The 21,812-nt window shown below is 33.7% G+C and overlaps 1 protein-coding gene across 2 annotated transcripts in view; it reads left to right on the forward strand.

The window, feature by feature from the left end:
- Nucleotides 1-21,812, forward strand: part of PGAP1 (post-GPI attachment to proteins inositol deacylase 1) — an 85,244-nt gene that overhangs the window by 43,760 nt on the left and 19,672 nt on the right. For both annotated transcript variants that reach the window (XM_004468493.3, XM_058300415.2), the window contains 13 exons: nucleotides 331-397; nucleotides 4,511-4,616; nucleotides 5,308-5,363; nucleotides 7,232-7,315; nucleotides 8,464-8,510; nucleotides 8,905-8,956; nucleotides 11,917-11,994; nucleotides 15,470-15,545; nucleotides 17,165-17,238; nucleotides 17,357-17,408; nucleotides 18,341-18,407; nucleotides 18,813-18,921; nucleotides 20,237-20,275. In XM_004468493.3, the coding sequence (XP_004468550.2) occupies nucleotides 331-397; nucleotides 4,511-4,616; nucleotides 5,308-5,363; nucleotides 7,232-7,315; nucleotides 8,464-8,510; nucleotides 8,905-8,956; nucleotides 11,917-11,994; nucleotides 15,470-15,545; nucleotides 17,165-17,238; nucleotides 17,357-17,408; nucleotides 18,341-18,407; nucleotides 18,813-18,921; nucleotides 20,237-20,275 (907 nt within the window). The remainder of the gene's footprint in view (nucleotides 1-330; nucleotides 398-4,510; nucleotides 4,617-5,307; nucleotides 5,364-7,231; nucleotides 7,316-8,463; nucleotides 8,511-8,904; nucleotides 8,957-11,916; nucleotides 11,995-15,469; nucleotides 15,546-17,164; nucleotides 17,239-17,356; nucleotides 17,409-18,340; nucleotides 18,408-18,812; nucleotides 18,922-20,236; nucleotides 20,276-21,812) is intronic.

Here is a 21,812-nt window from a genome sequence, read left to right on the forward strand (position 1 = left end):
ATACTTCATATTAAAGGAGTTTACTAAATATTTTTTCATCCATTAAATAAAACTAGTGCTAGAAACAAATAATTTAACATGTCATATATACTAAGCAATATCAGTTGATATTTTATGCTTGTGACTAATATAAATTGCAGTTATTTTCTAAAATATGATAGGAATTAAATTATTGATTACTTTTAGCCAAACTTGGGTGAGGAGAAATTCTTGTAGTCACTGGATTTTACAGATAGATTCAAAATCTTTTTTATATGTTTTTGCGGTCATTAAACTACATTTATTTTTTAAAGTATTTGTTTCATTTGTAACACTTATTTTATTCTTTAGGTGTAAACAATTACAATTAACTACAATTCGAGCATTCTTTGATCTTATTGATGCTGATACTAAGCAAGTATGTATTTTTAAACTAAAAATTATTTCAGTAAAGTGACTGCTTTTGTTATATCAGTAATGGGTTTCATACCTTTTTTTACTTTGATGAAAACAGAAGCCTATACCTTATTCAACTGTAATTAGTTCCAAAATGGAAATATCTTTTTTTCTGTACTTTGACCACTATTAATAATTCATAGATTGCAGTAAAAATGGAAGTGAAAGGATACCCTCTTTCCCAATTCTTTCCCTTTACTATTTAAATTTTGATATATATATCCTTGTAACTTTTTGAAACATATTTAAACAAAAAGCTTCTTTGCCTTTCTGATAAGATCAAAATGTATATATTAATTAATAACCCAGTTTCAGTGGAACTTAAATTACATGCTTCAGATGTTGAACCTTCTCTGTGTTGAGATTTCACTGTATAAACTTTACAAATTTTTGATTTCCCAAATTCAACCTGGACATCATAATGTCCTTTACAAAATATATTACTCTTTCATCTCTTTCTTGTCTATAATCAGATAAAGAGTAGTGGGCACCAAGAGTTTTCCCAAAATTCAAAGAATTCTATCCATTAATTTTTTATTCTGGGACTTGGGAACTGATTGCCATTATTCATCTTCTTTTTTTTTTAAGATTTATTTATTTATTTCTCTCCCCTTCGCCCCCATTGTCTGCTCTCTCTGTCCATTCACTGTATGTTTTTCTGCATCCGCTTGCATTCTTGTTAGTGGCTCTGGGAATCTGTGTCTCTTTTTCGTTGCATCATCTTGCTGCGTCAGCTCTTTGTATGTGCGACACCACTCCTGGGCAGGCTGTGCTTTTTTTCACGTGGGATGGCTTTCCTTGTGGGGCACACTCCTTGCATGTGGGGCTCCCCTACACAAGGGTGCCCCTGCGTGGCACAGCACTCCTTGCGCACAACAGCGCTGTGCATGGGCCAGCTCACCATGCAGGTCAGGAGGCCCTGGGGATTGAATCCTGGACCCTCCGTATGGTAGGTAGGCAGAAGCACTATCAGTTGAGCTATGTCTGCTTCCCCCATTATTCATCTTAAGCAACCTTGTACCTCAGGTCATCTTGCAGTACTTCAGGTTTCATAGAAACATGTTTTGAGAACTATTGCTCTGGCTTCTCCTTTTGGGAAAAAAGTTCCTTTTGTATTAGAAAATCTTTTTTATTATGGCAAAGTATTGCAGCACAGATGTTTTTGGAGTCTTTCCCCTGAAGGCTCCAATTCTTTGAAAGACCAGTATGTGTAGCCTCATTCTCTTTAGATCTGCAGGTAATACTTTTCCTATCAATGTGTTTTAGAACCTTTCCACTGTAGCGTCCTCTCTTGGGGTCAGGTGAGATGTCAATATATTTCCTCCTTTTCAGAGAGCTGCATACCCACTACTAGAGAGGGTTGTAGATACTTAGTGTCATTTGCTAGGGCTGCCTTAAAGTATCAAAAAATAAGTTGCTTAAAACAACAGAAATTTATTTTCTCAGTTCTGAAGGCTAGAAGTTTGAAATCTATAAGGGAGAATCCTTCCTTGCTTCTTTCCAGCTTCTGGTGGTTTGCTGGCACTCTGCGGGCTGCAATCCCTGCCTTAGTCATCACGTGGTATACTCTCCTGTGTTTGTCTGTTTACGTGGCATTTTTCCCTCATATGCTGTCCTTGTCTCTTTCCCATTCTTATAATGACACCAGCCATATTGAATTAAGGACCCACACTACTCCAGTATGTCCTCGTTTAATTTGCCTAATTTCCTCTGTAACAACCCTATTTCCAAGTAAGGTCACATTCTGAGGTATTGGGAACCTAAGACTTCAGCATATCATTTTTAGGACACAATTCAACCCATAAGTCTCAGTAATCTCCTAAAGAATGTAATAAAAGAGAGATTAAAAATTTTTTTAAATTTACCAACTTTTGAGATACCTTATTTTAGTTAGTATATTTATTGAAGTAAATCAACTACCCTAAATTGATACTGTGAATTGGTCACAGAACCCAGCATTTTTCAGTTTTGACATTGTTATAATTGTGAGAATTAACTGTGGTAAAAGATTAAAGTCTACTTCTGAGCACAACTAGACACAATAATGCAATCAATTCAAATTGAAAATCCAGTTTTTATTTGAATCATTTGATAGATTTAGGAAAAACTTATTCCTACTAATGAAGAAAAGGTATACTTCAAATTGATAGATACATTCTTTAAAAATTGTACATAGAACTAATTTTAATAAATCATGTTTTTCCATGGACTAATTCCAAAAATAAGAAAAGAAGTATGTAATAAATTATAACTCTGAATCCATAAATATTTTACAGTCACATTCAAGTACAGATGAGACATTTTTGGTAACTGTACTGCTAGATCTTCAAAATACTGCTTACAAGACTGTGTTGTGATTAACCATCTCCTTATATATAATGGATTGGATAAATACTAGTAAATAAAAAGCTAGGATATGCGTCCTACTCCTCAAGAAATACATAGTCTCAGTAGAAAGGAAGGCAGACCATATAAACAGGGAAAATATAACTCAGTATAATTAGCAGGGGAGCAGATGTAGTTCAAGTGGTTGAGTGCCTCCTTCCCATGTATAAGGTCCCAGGTTCACTCCCCAGTACCTCCTAAAAACAAACAACAAAACCAACTCTCATTGGGAAGTAGATGTAGTTCAGTGGTCGAGTGCCTGCTTCCCATGTCCTGGGTTCAATCCCTGGCACCTCCTTAGGAAAAAAAGTATAATTAGCACCAAACATGTGCTACCAAAGAAGGAATCAGACTTAGAGAAGAATTTTTCATGGCTATCAATAACTGCAAACTTGTGAGTGGATGAGTTGTTTAAGAGAGTAAGGATACAGGAATCTTGGCTTAACAGAAGTTTTGGTGGAAAGATGTATGGCTTTTAACTGATTGCAAACAGATGTGACTGCTTTAAAAATAAAAAATCAGACTGAGTTGATTGAAGTATAGTATATTCATTGCATTAAGGAAGATAAATGTTACATTGTCCTCTACTCTAATTATACCATATCAAGAAAAATTCTGTTTTCGAGTGATGTTTTAAGGGGAGACATCAACAGACTCAGGTTTCTAGGGGAGGCAATCAGAATGGTGAAGGGACTGAAACAGTTCCATGTAAAATAGTTGATGTATTGAAGTTGTTTAACCTGTGGAAGAAGTTTTTATTTAGAGAGGGGACATAACAGTCGTCAGACTATTAAAGGGCTATCTTCCAATCTAAAATGTCAAAGTAACTAGGAGTAGATATTTGCCCTAAATAAGGGCACTCCTGGTAAGAGTGGCTGAAATTAGAATATACTGTCTTGCAAAGCAGCAAGTTGGAAATGTTCGAGCAAATGCTGGGTGACTCCTAAGGGACTGGAAATACCTGGTGCTCATCTGCTTTGTCATTATCTCACTCTGGTTGCTGCGAAAATCATGTAACCTGTCAAGGCTCAGTGCTTAAATTTGAGATATGAATAGAGAGGTAGATTCTTTAAAAGGGAAGCTCACATAAAGTTGCCAACTTTTTATTGTGCTAGAACATTTAAAAACCAGGGGGAAAACCTACTGTCAGCTCTCATTATCGTTTCATAAAAGAAAGGATATTTTGACACGAAGAAAGTAGGACAGAAATAAAAATAGTTTGCAAGGAAGGACAGTTGCCAATTTATGTATTCTCTAGTGACCAGTACAATCTTTGTTGTGAGATTGGTACTGGTCTAAGTTTGGAACCTAGTGTGTTGAGTTCACTAGACCAGAGGATCTCTTAAGTTCTCTTCTGTTTCCATAAGTCTTTGAAATATATTTTCTTAACTGTTACTTGAGAGGCCCTATTAAGAAGGTGGGCTCTGGAGCCTTGCTGCCTGAATTTGAATTCCAGCCCAGACTCTTAGCTGAGTAATCTTGGGCAAAGTCCTTAATTTCTCTATGCTTTTAGTTCTTTCGTATTTAAAAAAACAGATAAAAAGGTTACTACCTCCAAGAGTTCATGTGATGATTAAATGAGTTAATACATATTAAGCCCAGAGTAAATATTGGTTCTTAATATTTGAAGCAAATTTTCGTTGAACTATCATATTAAAGTGATATGGACTATATCAATGTATCTTTCTAGATAACTCAAAATTCCAAGAAGAAATTGTCGGTTTTGAATCACCATTTTATAAGACACCCAGCAAAACACTTTGAGGAAAATCCAGCAATAATTTCTGACTTAACAGGTTGGTGGTAGTAGCATATTTTAAATGTAAGTAGTGTTCCTGATTATTTTTAGGTAATTTATTATTAATGAACAAAGTCTTTGACACTGTAAGATTTCTCCTAAATTTCCCTGTGATGGTGCTCATGAGGATCTAGGTTAAGAAAGGGGGAAAACTAGAAAAACTATCTGTAAGATGTTGCTGGCAAAAATGCCCTGAAAATAAACATGACAAACAGAAAAATAAAAAAGATAGATTTAAATGTCTCTGTTCTTCTGTCACATAAAATAAGTGTTGCACTATTCTTTCAGTTTCTCAGTATCAGTCATTCTTCAGTCTTCTTTTGGATTATATTTTTTGCTGGTAAATTTCACTTTTAAATATGATAATTCCTGCTATTCTGTACTTGGTTACTTACCTTGTTTAAAAAATGGATTATATTTATTTCCTTCTATTGATAATTCTTTAGAGTTAGAGACACCAATTAGATTTAAAACACTTTACTTGATATGAATATTACTTGGTAATAAGCATATGAAGAACATCTCAGTTGCTTTTCTGACTTAAAATAACCGAAGTTCAGGAAACCTCTTCTTTTTAATGTCCTGTTATGATTGAGAAATATTTCTGCCAGCATTTAAAAGTAAGGAAATTGTTTAATATATATACCAAAAAAACCCCACCAAAGACAAATAAATTTCCTTTATTTTAGGGACATCTATGTGGGTTCCTGTAAAAGTGTCGAAATGGACCTATGTAGCTTACAATGTAAGTATTCCAGCAATGGGATATTTTTTTTCAAAAACATTTTAGTATTTATCTTTGTAAGTTAATGAGACCTTGAGAAGAATAACTATATACCATTTTTCCACTTTAAAACAATTTAGTAATAATTCCTTAATAACAAATATATAATCATTGTTCAAATTTCCAATATCATAACCATCATAAATTTTTTATTTTTGTTTTTCAATTTGTTTAAATCAGGATCCAAATAAGGTCTGCTTATTATTCGTTGATATATCTCTTATTTACCTTTAAATTATAATACTTCTTTCATTCCCTTTTATTTGTTGAAGAAACCATGTCATTTGTTCTATAGAGTTTCATACAGTCTAGATTTAACTGATTGTATTCCTTTAGTGTCACTCAGCATGTTCTTTTGCCAGTTGTTTTCCTTGATTGGACTCAGGTTTGTTTTTGTTTTACTAGACTGTCTTTGTGATGTTTGCAGCTATTGATGAAGAATGCCTGCAGTCATTAATTCATTAGGGGATGTAAAATGCTGATCTAATTTTATTATTCCATTTTCTTTTATTAGCTAGAGCACTAAATATAGAAAAGCTTTTCATCTATTAAATTTGTTAAAAGTAATACAAATCGTAAAGGAAAAGAGTGATACTTGTTTAGACCTTTGGGTCTTGCCTTATATTTATTAACTTTTTTTTTTAAGATTTATTTTTTATTTATTTCTCTCCCCTTCCCCATCCCCTAACCCCCCGTTGTCTGCCCTCTGTGTCCATTCGCTGTGTGTTCTTCTGTGTCAATTGTATTCTTGTCAGTGGCCCTGGGAGTCTATGTCTCTTTTTGTTGCATCATCTTGCTGTGTCAGCTGTCCGTATGTGTGGCGCCATTCCTGGGCAGGCTCTCCTTATGGGGCGCACTCCATGTGCGTGGGGCTCTCCTACTCAGGGGACACCCCTCCGTGGCACAGCACTCTTTGCATGCATCAGCACTGCGTGTGGGCCAGCTCATCACACGGGTCAGGAGGCCCTGGGTTTGAACCCTGGACTTCCCATGTGCTAGGGGAATACTCTATCCATTGAGCCAAATCCACGTCCTTTAACTTGTTATCAGAATAGTGAGTTGGCTCCTAAGCATCCTCTGTCAGTACATCAGAAAAGATTAGAGGTTGTGATTTTCTTTTCCATTATTATTATGAACTTATGGTCTTAAACATACTTGTATTTCATTCCACTGATACTAAATTGTTGTCTTTGGCCAGTAGAAGCCATTTCAAGCTTGGCTCTTGAATCTTTTTTGAAACAGCCCTCTTTGATAATTTGTCTTTGATCATTTCCTTGCTGTCTGGAATGACATGATATTTCATCACTGTTTTTTTTTTTTTTAGGAGGTACCGGGGATTGAACCTGGGACCTCATACATGAGAAGCAGGTGCTCAATCACTGAGCTACACTCACTCCCCTCAGCTCATTTTTTATATTTCCTGCCCTGTACATTGAATCAGCTATTTCTCTAAGGAGTAAGGATTCATTTCATTGGGGGAAATGGTATCTGAAAACCATAATCTGGGCACTAGAGATGCTTATGGCTACTTGGTTGGCATTTCAGTAGACCGAGCTAGGAAATGTATTTTATCTTAACTTAAAAAAATAAAAATAGAAATGAGTTCTTGTTAATATTTCCAACACAAATTTAGGATTATAGGATTTTTTCTTTTCTTTGTATTTTATATCTGTATCTTCTTTCTTCCACATCTAGAATATTAGTTCACTAGAATACTAAGAATGATAGAAGTAGAATAATTATTCATTTGCTTTTTCTGGATTTTTGAAAGATGAAATTATCCACTCATGATAGTTGCATTGAGTATTTTCCCTTTTTTTTTTTTTTAGGAATCTGACAAGATATATTTTACATTTCCTCTCTCAAATCATAGAAAAATCTACTCTCATGTCTACTGTCAGAGCACCATGCTGGTAAGAAAACCGGTACACTGTATTTAAATTTAAAAGGTTATCTATTGTTCATGTTTTCAGACCTAGCTAACTAGTTGATTTCACTTTCTTTAGCTATGAATTATTATTGTTAACTCCAAATAGTTGAAGAATATTTGTCTGGCACAGAGTGTTTTGACAGAGAAATATTAATTAAAATGATATTTCTGTAACATAATATACTATTGAATTGTACTTTAATTCTAGTTTACACTGGTCATCCTTCTATCTCAGTTTCATTATATTCAGGATGAAGGAACTGAATTTAAAGGCCATTGAAATTCTAAAATCCTATTAGTAATTTAAGGAATAGATATATTCAATCAGTGCCATTTTATGGAAATTTTATAAAGTGAATTCTATTTTCCCATTAGCTTTCATACTGAAATTTGAGGGTTTTTTTTTTTTTTAAGATTTATTTTTATTTATTTCTTCCCCCCCCCCCCCCACTGTTGTCTGCTATGTCCATTTGCTGTGTGTTCTTCTGCATCCACTTGCATTGTCAGGTGGCACTGGGAAACTGCATCTCTTTGTTGCGTCATCTTACTGCGTCAGCTCTCCCTATGTGTGGCATTGCTCCTGGGCAAACTGCTTTTTTTTTTCATGTGGGGCGGCTCTCTTTGCATGTGGGGCACCCCTATACGGGGGCGCCCCTCCATGGCACAGCACTCCTTGCATGGCAGCACTGCTCATGGGCCAGCTCACCACATGGGTCAGGAGGCCCTGGGGATTGAACCCTGGGCCCTCCATATGGTAGGCAGACACTAGCAGTTGAGCCACTCCACTTCCCTGAGGTATTTTTTAACCAAATTTTTTTTGGGATAGTGTAGCAGCTTTTCTGTTATAACGTTTTTTAGTCTTACAGTATCAGAGCAATGATTTTCTGTGTTTCTTTTTAATTAGCACTTAATATATGTTAGGTGTTATAAGAAATGTGTTAGATGCTATAGCATGCTTTCTTTTATGATATTAGGTTAAGAATGATATCATAATTTATGAGCATTTCTTACTTTCAGGAGCTTTTCCCCCAATATGAGAGTTCTTTCACCTCTCCTGATTTTTTTTTTCTTTCTGGCATGTCCCTAGATTCTGCCTTATTTAGTGTACTTTATTTTGTTATTCATCAACAGGATACAATTAGTTGGATTTTTGGCTGCATAAACAGTACTTCTATGTGGTAAGTCTTTTGAACCTAAGTCCCTCTATCATTCATTTTTCTCAACATAAATTGAATACTCACAAATCACACTTTTAGAATAGTTTCATACAGTATAGTGCTCATTTTTGCTGCTAAATTATAGTATTGCGTTTAAAATGGAAAGTAAAGGAAATTAGCATAGCAGCAATTTTTGCAAACATTGAAACAAATTGGTTTTCAGGAAAAGTAAGTTTTTTTGTTGCCATAGCCCCTAAACTGGGACTATATGGATAGAGTAGATTGTATTATACTTATTAGATTATAACTCTTTGTTAAGTCTGTCGATGATTTTCCTTTCTTCAATATTATTTTTAATTTATAGTACTTTAATATATGTGTCCTTTAATTTATACTTTCATATTTTATTTCAAAGCCAACAAGGAGTTGATTTATCATGGAAAACAGAACTGTTGCCAACAATTAAGGTAAATTATAGTTGTAGAATTTTAATATCCAGATAAAGTGTTAACTGGACATATAGGCATTTCAGAATATGCTCTTTTGATAATTTGTCTAAGTATTAAATAAATCTGAGATTTGTTAACCTATATTTTAGAAATTTTTTTCTAGAAATAAATTTGATGGGAAATAATATTCAATTATTAATACTTTATTTTTGGAGATAAAAACTATAAATTAAAAATTATTTGCATAAAAGTAAATTAATTACATTTTTAAAATAAATTGTATAAATTGAATAAAATTAATCTCTGTATGTTATAGTACCATACCAAAAAAACTGGATGGATTTTTTAAATTAAATTTGAGGGTTTTTTTGGAATGGTTTGTCCTACAGTATAAGCTGGGTGGTGTACTTGCAGTTCATTTTGAGAAGGAAGACCTGCAGTTGGGAAGTGGGCATCTCAAAGAGACATGTAATTATTTTCCAGAACAAAGTCAATATAACTTTATGGTCAAGCACTTGGATTACTTTATCTACTTTATTTAGTAGTCCAGGGTAGTAAATCACAACAAAGATTTATTATAATAATGTTTAGTGATTTCCTTATGCAACCATGATAGATCAGCAAGGCTCTTTACAAAAGTCTAATTTGAATACCCTCTTAAAATTTATTGTTGAAAAAGCAAAACAATTCTAAAATTTAATTAAAAATATCTCTTCTAATTTCCAAATTATATTTATTATAGCTAATAATCTTATGCCAGTGTTGGTAGTTTTCAGTCTTCAAATAAATCTGTACTTTAAAAATAAAATATATTTTCTTAATGAATACTAGACTCTCAGTACTTGAAAGTGAAATCATCTGGTTGGTTCATCTTTCCACTCCAATGCAGCTGGTTGTCTGTGTTCATGTGTGTTTTTATTTATTTGCATATATAGTGAATTCTTGATTAATCCTACTAACAGAGAGGAAGAATTACAATGAATAATGGCAAGTCATTTGCACATATCTTTAGAATGCTTGCCTTTTTTTTGATCACTTTGGTCACTCTGTGTGTATTCATGTGACTTTACATTTATGACACAAATATATTAGGGAAGTGATTTGATTCATAAATAATTTAATGTCTATCATTGGTTCTGTCTAAACCTTCTAGGCAAAAGCAAAACAAGCAAAAGTATTAGGATATACTTATATTGATAAAGCATTCATAAAGTTTATTAAGTATTTCCTTGGAATTTCCAATTTGGAGATTCTATCCAATCTGTAATAGGGAGAAATAAATGATTTAAAACTGTTAAATTATACTTTGCTACTATTTTTAAAAAGGTAGTCCTCAAATGTTAAAACCCTTATATTACTTAAAAATATATCTCCAAAGATCAAACAATTTCTTTATCTAACTCTAGGGCCCTATGTTGTTTAATTGTTACCAACATCTGGCCAAACAATAGGAGAGCAAGCTGTTCTAGCTTCTTACTTTTTATGTTGAATGCTGGTAGAGAGCAGGTAGAAAATAAGAAATAGAATATTCTACAATCTTAAATGTTTTTAGTGGAAGAGAACTGTAACTATTAAATGTAAGTAAGGTTTTCCATTATAGTGAAATTCACAATTATATATAGTTTGTGTTAGCCATTTATATAAAAGGCACACAAAAATATTTTGGCGTCAAGTTGAAGGAAAAAGAAAGACTAAAGAAAAAAAATTGTGTATTTTTATCCATATTACTATCTCAACAAAAATAATTTCAGATGAAAATCATACCACTTTCAGCTATCTCTGCTAACTAAACTGTTAATAAATAGATAGTAACCTCCAGCAAAACATTTGAAAATTCAAAACTTTGGCATTCTGGAGAATAAATATTCAGAAGCTAATAAAGTGGATAACTAAGCACAGTATCCGTGTTCTCCTAATTAATATATCCTTAGTACTATCTACCATCTGTCTCATTGGTCTCGCTTACCTCTTGCTCTGATAATAGCTGGCTTTTTTAACATTAGACTATATAAATCTGTAGCAGAAACTTTGATGAATAAGTCTAGGGTGAGCCCACATGTTTCTGTTTAAACAAGCACTCCCAGGTAAATCCAGTACAGGTTGTTAGAAGACCACTTGTTGACAGTTGTTTAGCTTCATCACCTCTGTCTTAGTTGCCCATACTGCTGCTTCTGAAAAAGAATGGAGAAAGGCTGCAGAAGTTTCTAAATGAAACCATATTTGTAACATATAGCTAACTCCTACCCCCATATCTGCTTCCAAAAAAAAATAAAAAAACAAAACAAAACTGGATTTGGTGGCTTAACGTGACATTAAATAGACCAGTTCATTCCTTAAAATAAGGACTATAGGTTATGGTCTTAATTTTGAAAATGGAATAGTTGTTTATTTAGTGAGGTGCTTTATTAGTATTATTGTGTCTTTATGCTGTTTAAAAAATAGTATTTCAGGGGATGATGATCATTTACACAATTAGCTAGCAACTCTATTGCTCAGACTGGATCGGATTAGGGTCATTTAAGATTAAATTCCAAGTTATCTAGCATATTTAGCATCCATTCATTCATCAACTATTGAATGTTCTTTCTTATATACTACCATCATAAATAAATAAATGTTTTAGTACTATAGATAATGAATAGCTAAATTACGAAAAGAAAGATATCTCGAACAATCACATAAAATAATTAAATTCAGCGTTAAATATCATTCACTTTACATGAAGGGATACACGTCAACATATATTTTTTGCAAACTGTGCTTAACCTTATTATTAGGAATTTTACCCTTTCAGGAGGATTATTGACCTGTAAATGTAAACATGGAAAATTTGTGAAATTCTGAACATAAAGTTTAAAGTCTGCTTTTTCATAACTAATTAATTAAGAAATGTTTATAATTCATCTTTCTTTTAACATGCAATGTTAAGAGTATACCCTAAGAAATAAAATCAGCCTTTTATTTTTATCTCTTTTTAGTCTCTGACATTAAGACTTGAAGACTACCCATCTTTGTCTCATCTTGTTGTTTATGTTCCATCTATTCATGGAAGTAAGGTAACAAGTGATTAAGATTGTTATCAGAATATTTTTTTGGATATACATGCAAAATGTTTAAGTTCACTTTTGATGAATTCTTCTGCATAGAGATTAAATAAAACAATGGCAGGTTCGGTGAGCCACCTAAGACTGCTAAACCATCATGCCATCTACTCTTAACTTGAACTAAGCAGAATAAACACAAGTCCACTTGTTCCAAGTGGGAACTAATTCCACTTTATCTGTCATTCTTTCAAAAGCAATTAATGATTGGGTGTCCTTTTAGGTACAAAACAATATGACAGGAGTTATAGGAGGCAAACAGTTATATGAGAAAGACATTTGCATGCTATATCTTGTTGGGTATGGGGAGAGAAATATTTTCGGGGCATAGAGAAGGATGAAAATAGATGAGTTACCCAAAAATATATAATACAAATCAGAATATAGCAAGCATGTGAATGAGTAAAAGGAGACGGTCTCTCTGATTGATAGAATAAGAAAAAGCTTTATGATGAGATGATACTTGAAATGGCCTTAAAAAATAGTTAGGATTTGGATAGTGTCTTAGTTTGCTAAAAGCTGCAATGTATCAGAAATGGGAGCAGTATGCCAGAAATGGGTTGACTTTTATAATGGGGATATATTAGGTTAAAAACAGTTTTGAGGCTGAAAAAATGTCAAAATCAAGGTATCAGAGGTGCTGTCTCACTGAAGGTCGGCTGCTGGCAGTCCTGGACTCCTGCCACATAGCAAGACTCAGTGGCAGTTCTGCGGCTCTGGGTGTCTGCATCCTCGCCCAGGCTTGCTTATTCCCCAAGTTCAGCTGTTGGCTATCAGGCATAAGGCTTGTCTCTCCCCTCTTACCCAAGCCTCTTCTCTTCCAGCCTCTAAGGGTTTCTCTGTCTCTGCTGCATTTTTTTCTGTGTGCCTCTGCTTTCAGTCCTCTATTTATAAAGGACTCTAGCAAGAGGACCAAGACCCAGCCTGGGTCATGCCTCACTGAGGCAGTCCAGTTGAAGTGCCCCAACTGAATCCAGTCTAATTAAAAGGCCCCACACCCACAGGAATGGATGAGCTCCAAGAACATGGTCTTTTCTGGTGTCAACAAAAAGCTTCGAACTGTCACAGATAAGTAGAATGTACATTCTAGACTTACGCTAAACAGTATGGGAACCGTTAAGCACGTATGTCTATTTAAATTTAATTAAAATTAAATAAAATTTAAAATTAAGTTCCTCGTTACACTAACCAGGTACTCAAGAGTAACATCATTGCAGAAAGTTCTAATGGGCAGCACTGTTTAGACAAAGGAACAGTGAGAACAATAGTCTACTATGGAAAAGTAGTTCATTGCCATATTGCAGAATTTCTTGTTTGGAGGGTGGAGTACTTTACAGAATTCAGAAGTCAGTAGGGAACTTTTTTCTTTTTTAATTTATTTCTCTCCCCTTCCCCACTACCCCCACCAAGTTGCCTGCTCTCTGTGTCCATTCACTGTGTGCTCTTCTGTGTCCGCTTGTCTTGTCAGCGGCACCTGAAATCTGTGTCTCTTTTTGTTGCATCATCTTGCTGTGTCAGCTCTCCGTGTGTGCAGCACCATTCCTGGGCAGGCTGCCCTTTTTTTTTCACCCTGGGTGGCTCTCCTTACAGGGGACACCTCTACGCGTGGCAGGGCACTCCTTGAGCGCATCACCACTGCCTGTGGACCAGCTCATCACACGGGTCAGGAGGCCCTGGGTTTGAACCTTGTACCTCCCATGTGATAGGTGGATGCCCTATCCGTTGGGCCAAATTTGCTTCCCTATAACATTTTTCACATAGTAGTAATGTGATCAGAGCTATGTGTTCTGGAAAATTAATCTTATGATGTTGGATAGCTCAGATGCAGGAAGACCTAATAGGGATGAAGAGATCTTGTAGTATGGAAATGGGAGCAGAAATAAAAGAATGGTGATTTTGAGAGAAGCAGGGGTTGGTGGAGGAAGACAATAGAGGTAAAAGACCCTTTGTAGCCCCCCCTTTTCCTGTATTTCCCACCAAACTTATTCTTCAAGATACAGCCCATGTCCGTTCTTGCTTTTCCAGACTTCTCTGCTAACCTTTTACTCACTTTCATGATGCTTTGTGTATAACTTTTTTTCAAAAAATTTATTACATTGAATTATAATTTTTTGTTAATTTCTGTTGCCATCACTGTACTGTGAACTCTTTAGAGGAAGGACCAGATATGCTTAATTTTACTCTGTATCTTCAGCTTTAGTGTACCACATAAATTCTCAAAAACTGTTTCTTGAATGAGAAAGTTGACTGTGATTTGTAGCCAAATAGGAAAATATAAAAGAAAGAGGGAAAGGAAAAGGGGCATGCAGTTAGGAGTCATATCAAAACTGAGTCTCACAAGTACCTTATAATGGATTCACTGTCTTGTTTTGCTTAGCTCAAGTGAGAGGTATTTCAATACCTTCAATACTAAATGCTCTCTTTAATGATATCCCATCAGGTAAGCTGGTTTTGAATAATCTAGCATCCTTCCCAAACTTGGAAAACCTCACTCTGGTTATTCCAAGAAATTAGCCTCCCTGCAAATAGTCTTAGCAGACTAATAAATACATAATCTGTCTTAATGCTCTTTGGAAATTAATACTTCTGACTCTACTGTTACAGAACCCTATCTCACTAGGATCATAACTTTAACCTTTCATAATTTTTTGCATGTATATGTTACAGCCCATCATCAGGATGATGATATGTATATTCAGACAGTTATAAAAAATTTTAACTCATCCCGTATCTTAGTATATTTTTGGATATGCAAATATGGAATCATCTGCATTTTTGGTGACAGAAAATGAAATAATTAAACCCATTAGGAATTTACTTGCCTCGGATGTTTTAGAGAAAGAACATTGAGTCTTTCTTGGTTAAGAAGTTATTCCATTGTGTAAAACTAAAGGCATAGCCAGAATTTTAAAGCAATGATAAGATTTCTATTATTTAAAGTACGTTTATAAAATTATTTTAAACTACTTCTAAAAACTGCTTTCATGTCTCAGGCAGTGACTCACCCAACAGTACTCTGTAAAAATATAATAAATAATCCTGTTCAATAAATGATTTCTCTAGTCTTTTAAAAATTGTTTTCTATAATAAAAATGTCTGTGTGCATTGCCTTGTAAGTAGAGAACATAAGAAGCAAAGCCCATTCCCATTTTTTGCTCCCATGTGCATACTGCAGTCAAATAGGAATTTCCCTCATCTGTTTTTCACTTTCAAAAACAATTTAAAAATCCACCTAAGAGACAGACAAAGCAACACTGCCTCAAAAACATCCAAGTAGTACTTATCAGGAAAAGCCTAGAATAGTGTGATAGATGATATTGCTCCAAAACTGAAATTTATAGACCCTTATTTTCCACTAAAGCATTCAGTAAAACTATTTTAACTATAATTTAATTATATTTTCCCAATAAATCAACCTTTTATATTGTAGTTTGTTGTAGATTGTGAATTCTTTAAAAAAGAGACACGATCCATACAGCTTCCTGTAACTCATCTTTTATCCTTTGGTAAGTACTTAGTTTTTATAGTCTTAATATTGCAGTACCTCTTGACATTAAATATTATTATATATTTATATTATATATTATATATATATTTTTTTTTTCAACTGTAGTTCTTACTATAACCATATGACATGGTTCAGTGGTTTGATTCTTTTGAGAATCATCTTTTGAGAAGTGAACTCTTAAAGAAATTTTCCATAGTCACATACATTTGCAGGTAATCAAGTTTTTGTGTGTGTTTTCATATGAATACATACTAAATATTGGCCCTTTTCATAACATATTACAGAGGATATAAATTGCTGTCTTCCTATGAAGTTTTCAAGATTTCTCTAAATATTTTTTAAACTTTATTTTGCAATAATTTTAGACTTAAAGAAAAGTTTAAAATGTGTACAGAATTTCCGTGTATCCTTCACCCTCCTTTCCTTAATGTTCACATCTTAAATACACATGGTACAGTTTTCAAAACCAGAAATTAACACTGGTACAATGCTATTAGCTAAACTTCAGTTTTCACCAATTTTTCACTAATGGCTTTTTTCTGTTCCACGATTCCACCTTACATTTAGTTGCTATTTCTCCTTAGTCTCCTCTAATTTGTGATAGTATCCCAGTCTTTCCTTGTCTTTCCTGACTTTGACACCTTTGAAGTATACTGGTTATTTCGTAGCGTATTCCCCTATTTGAATTTGTCTAATGCTTTCCTGTGTTTATTTGAAGGTTGTTCCTTTTTGGCAAGATACCACAGGAGTGATATGCCCTTCTTAGTGTTTGATAACAGAGAATACGTAATGTCAATATATCTAATTACTGGTGACTTTTTTTTGGTTAAGGTGGTGTCTACCAGGTTTCTCTACTGTAAAGTAACTTTTGTTCCTTTTGTAATTAATAAATACCTTGAAGGAGGTATGCACATACCCTGTTTCTTCAAAATAACCAACTTTATTTTAGCATCCCTTGGTAGATCTAGTCTGTAGCAAGTATTATTGTGATGTTTTAATGGTGATTTGTATTTATTTCATTTTATGTTTTTTAGTTGGAATTCTTTATAAAGGAAAGCTATTTTCTTCTCCCCTATTTATTTATTTTTTCAATTTTTATCTATTTCAGTATGAACTTAGGCATATTTGTTTTAATCATTGAATTATAACCTAATACTATTGTTATATATATTTTTGCTCAAGTTATTCCAGCTTTGGATATTGGAAGTTCTTCCAGGGTGGCTCCTATGCACTTTGGAAATGCCCCCATCCTTTTAGTGTTTTGTTTTGTTTTTTAATATTCCATTTGTGAAAAGAATCAATGATGACTCTATCACCTACATCACTGAAGATAGCAAATATGTAAAATAAAAGCCTTACCAGGAAAGCATACCTTTCTGAAATTGGAACTTAGTACTTTATTTTTTAAAGCACATCAAGGTGGTTGTATTTTGACCAGAATTTATTGTAGGAGAATTGTATTATTAGGAGCTCATGCTTCCATAGAGGAAGATAAAACCTATAAACTACTTTTTAATATAGCAAATTCCGTTCTCATCTTTTTAACATTGTTTAAGCAAGCAGTACATTTATTTATTCTTTGGTATTCTAAGTAATATATTTCTTTTAATTCAATAGGGCTGTCTTCAAGGAAAGTGGTATTAAATACAAATGGGCTATTCTACAATATAGAGCTTCTTAACTTTGGACAGGTAATCATCCTAACTATAACAAGAAGGATTTGATTTTACTTTACTATTTATTTAGTTAAACAAACAAATAAATATTTGTGTTTTTTTGTTGTTGTTTTTCGTGGTCAAATGCTACTAGATATACCAAGCTTTTAAAATCAACGTGGTGAGCAAGTGCTCAGGAGTCAAAGGTAAATTTATTTTCTGAAAAATGTGTAAAAAAAAATAGTACTGTCATTTGAAGAATCATTAAGTCTTCACTTGGATTTTCTATAATACTTACTGCTCCATGTATTTTTATATGAAGAAAAATTAAATATATGATTAATAGAAAAGCTGTTAATATTTCCACGGAATTTAACATAAACCTTTCTTAATAGTAGACATTTTCATCTGTTTCATTTTAAATATCCCCATTTTTTTTAATCTTTTTTTTTCCCTTCCCTTCCCCTCCCCCCAGTTGTCTGCTCCCTGTGTCCATTCGCTGTGTGTTCTTCTGTGACCGCTTCTATCCTTATCAGCGGCACTGGGAATCTATGTTTCTTTTTGTTGCATCATCTTGTTGTGTCAGCTCTCCGTGTGTGTGGCACCATTCTTGGGCAGGCTGCACTTTCTTTCGCACTGGGCGGCTCTCCTTACAGGGCGCACTCCTTACACATGGGGCTCCCCTATGTGGGGGCACCTCTGCGTGGCAGGGCACTCCTTGCGCGCATCAGCACTGTACGTGGACCAGCTCCACACAGGTCAAGGAAGCCCCGGGGTTTGAACCACGGACCTCCCATGTGGTAGGCAGATGCCCTATCCATTGGGCCAAGTCCGCTTCCCAATATCCACATTTTTAAAATACTGCATGTTGCTGTCTTTTATAGTAGTAATTCAGACATAGCTGTAGAATGTTTTTCCAGTTTCTTACTATTTTTCAAATGCTCTAATATCTTTTGTAAGTCTAATTCTAATTAAATCATCATTACTTAGAATTTGCCATAGTTTCTTATTATGAAATATAACTCTTTATTACTTTTTTATGAAATGGGTAATTGTGTAATTAGTTCAGTGTTGTAACTTATGTAACATTTGGTGTAACAAAGGTTAGTAAAATTAATTTCTTTTTTTATTTTAACAGAAGAAATAACTAGTATCTATAAACTTCATATTCCCTGGTCTTATGAAGATTCACTAACCATTGCACAGTAAGTATGTGAAAGAATTTACTTTAGACTGATGTTTAAATCATATGAACTATTAAAGTGCCTCTTAGTATTAATAAAATATAGGTATCCTTCATGTAGCATTGTACCCATAATTTAAAATAATGTATAATATTCTTATTTAAATGATATATAACTTAAACCATACTTCTTTGAAACATGATTCCCTTCCCACCCTCTCTACCTTGTGAATCCTAGAAGGAGCATTCAAACAACAGTGCATATAAGTGAAAAAGTACCCATTTATAATAATGTGTTTTTAGATATCTGACATCTAGCTTCCTCTGAATTATTTCATTTTTATTATCCTGCGGATTGATTTAGCTATGGTTGTTCCTAATATTTTGTATTCAAGAATTTATATTTATATTTAAGTTATCATTTTAGGGCTCCATCATCCACAGAAATTTCTCTGAAACTCCATGTTGCTCAACCAGAAAATAACAGCCATGTAGCATTATTAAAAATGTACACATCATCAGACTGCCAGTATGAGGTGAGTTGTATGTTTGTTGAATCTTTAAGTAAGATTTACTTAGCGAATAAGCTGGAAATATTTTTTTACCTTAGCCTCAGATGTGTGGCAATTTGGAACCCAATTAATATAAAAAAGAGACATTTAAAATATTTTCAATATTGTCTGTTTTTGTGCATTGGCATTACCTTGGTATTATCTTAGGTGGAACATTTAAAAGTATATATCTTAATAAGTAACAATAAAATACATTGAGACTGCAAATTAACCTTCTAAATTTGAAAGCTCTAAGTCCAGAATCTGCTGAAGTAAAACATGAAATCAGCTGAATGTCTTTACTAAAATAACTGACATAATATTTATTGTTTTACAGTTCTGCTGGGTTAGCTTAAAGATCTTCTGTCCTTTTCACTAATTTTAAACTCTATTAGTCATTAATAAGTGCAATTTAGTACATATTGTGTTTGTTTTACAATCTTAATTCATGCTAAAAGAAGGAAAATGGACATGTGAGTAACATTTTATTTACTTATGGATTCATGAACTAAAAGAGAACCTCCCTGTATCAAAGTATGCCAGATTCTAAGGATTACAGATTTAAGTGGTTGAAGTATACATTTAATAATTATGATATCACAGCTTTCTGGTTTATGTGAATATCTCATTTTTGCTCATCTGCATCAAACCAAGCGTAAATATCTTGATTCTTTATTAGTACTCACTTTCTTAGTGTAAACTAGGATTGGTTTTGTCAAATGAATAGAATCTGTTCCTACAACCAGGTTTCAGTTGGAACTATGTTATGAATTAATTTAGATTTCATGGAATTTTTTAATACTTTGATATCTTGCATTCTGTTTCTAACAATAAAGGATTTTGAACTGTACAATTTATTTAGAGCTGTACAATTGTAGGTTTTAGATTTTTTTAAGTACTGGCCATATATGCTGATAAATTTATACTTAATTTTTCAGCAACGATACATATAGTTTCTGGATTCAGTCATTCAGTAAATTTGTTTAGCTGTCATGATCCAGAAATAAGATGTGCTGGCATTTATCCAGTGTTCAAAGAATTAAAATATGGGAAAATATAATTAACAGTAGAACTACACATGATTAAATGTTGGTAATTCAGAAGACTCTTTAAGATCTGGAGTGCATTTAGGTTTATCATTATGAAAAACAAACTGATTCTTTAAGATCTGGAGGACCTTTAGGTTTAACATTATGAAAAATAAACTATCTTAAAGATATGCGGAAGTGCTCAATTTAATAAGATGTGAACTAGAGGAATTTAGAGAGAATAACCTTTTTATTATCATTGTTTAAACTAGGTGACAGTTAAGACTTCCTTTTCACAAATACTTGGGCAGGTAAGAGAGACTCCTGATCAATTACTTATTATTGCCTTGTGAATAGATACTGTAAGGCAGAGGCTAGCAAACATTTTCTGTAAAGGGTCAGATAAATAGTTTAGGTCTTTTAGACCATATATGGTTTCTGTTGTTGCTGATGCTGCTACAGCTGCTTTCTTCTTTTTCTTCTTTTTCTCTCTTATACACTAATAAAATCCAAACCATTCTTAACATGTGGACCGTGGTTGGCCAACCCCAGCTTTAAGGTGATGTTTTCAGTGTTTAACACTTAGAAATGAAAGGTGATTTCTGATTCTCAAAGTAGTAAATACTTTTTCCTAAATGAATATCATATTCATTTCCTAAATGAATTTTATATACTCATACTACACTATAATTCATAGTCCAGTCAAATCTGTAGGCTTTTCGTAGATTTTTTTTAAGTTTTCTGATCACTTACCATGGGCCAGTTACTATTCCAAATGCTTTATGAAATAAATACATTTACCTCACACCCTCCTATGAGGTAAGTGCTATTATTATCTCCATTTTACTGATAAAAACAAAGAAAAGTAGGGGTAAAGAGCACAGAACAAGTGAGATGCAAAGCTGGAGTCTAAACCTAGAGGTCTGGCTCCTGAGCCTGCTATGCTCCTTAACTTTCCTTCCATATTCTTGATACTAAAGTATATGCATATGTCCTAGTGTATCCTAGCAGGCAATGGGTATCATCAGTATTATAATAAGGTAGAAAATTGCCCTTTTCCTTTTTTCTCAACTCTTCCTTCCTCCCCCCGCTCAGAGCTATAAACTGTAAAGCATAAGTATGTGATACAAAGTTTTTGTTTTGTTTTTTAGTTTTTCTAATGTCTTTTAACCTGAAAATCCAGAGCATGCATTTCTGTAGCTTTCAGTAGATTGCCAAAGGAGTCTATTGCATGTTCTAAAAATGTCCGTGGAATGCAGAACATGCTTTAAAGTAAATTTCCTTTTAAATGTTTTAATGTAACATTTTGTTTTTGTTATATGCATGTTTTCTGTAAAGATTGGACCAGCTAATAGAGTGACTTGAGGCATTATAACATAATACTTAAGAACTGAGGCTCTTTCTTTAAATCCCAGTTCTGTAAGATTTCTAAAGACAATGAACAGCAGAAAAGGTTAGTAGTAGCAGCTAAGTTTCTTAGAGCTTATCATGTAGCAGTTATTCTAAATGCTTTACACAAATGAACACATTTAATCCTCACAACCACTGAAAGTAATACTATCGTCCACAATTTGCTGGTGAGGACACAGAGAGGAAGAGGGAAGTAACTTGTCCGTCTATTACATTTTTTATTGTGCAAATTATTTGGGCTCCCTGTGCCTGAATTTCTTCATCCCCAAAATAGGATTTAATAGAAGAAAGACTGAGATAATGCAGGTAAGGTGTTTATCATCATGTCTGGAGTGTACTAAATGCTCAGTGATGGCACCTTGAAAAGTAGTTTTGTAGCATATACCAATGAATTATATATTCTTTTTATTATGCCTTTGATGAAAATTTCAGATAACA

Source organism: Dasypus novemcinctus, chromosome 7 (assembly GCF_030445035.2).
Source record: "Dasypus novemcinctus isolate mDasNov1 chromosome 7, mDasNov1.1.hap2, whole genome shotgun sequence".
Taxonomy (NCBI): Eukaryota; Metazoa; Chordata; class Mammalia; order Cingulata; family Dasypodidae; genus Dasypus; species Dasypus novemcinctus.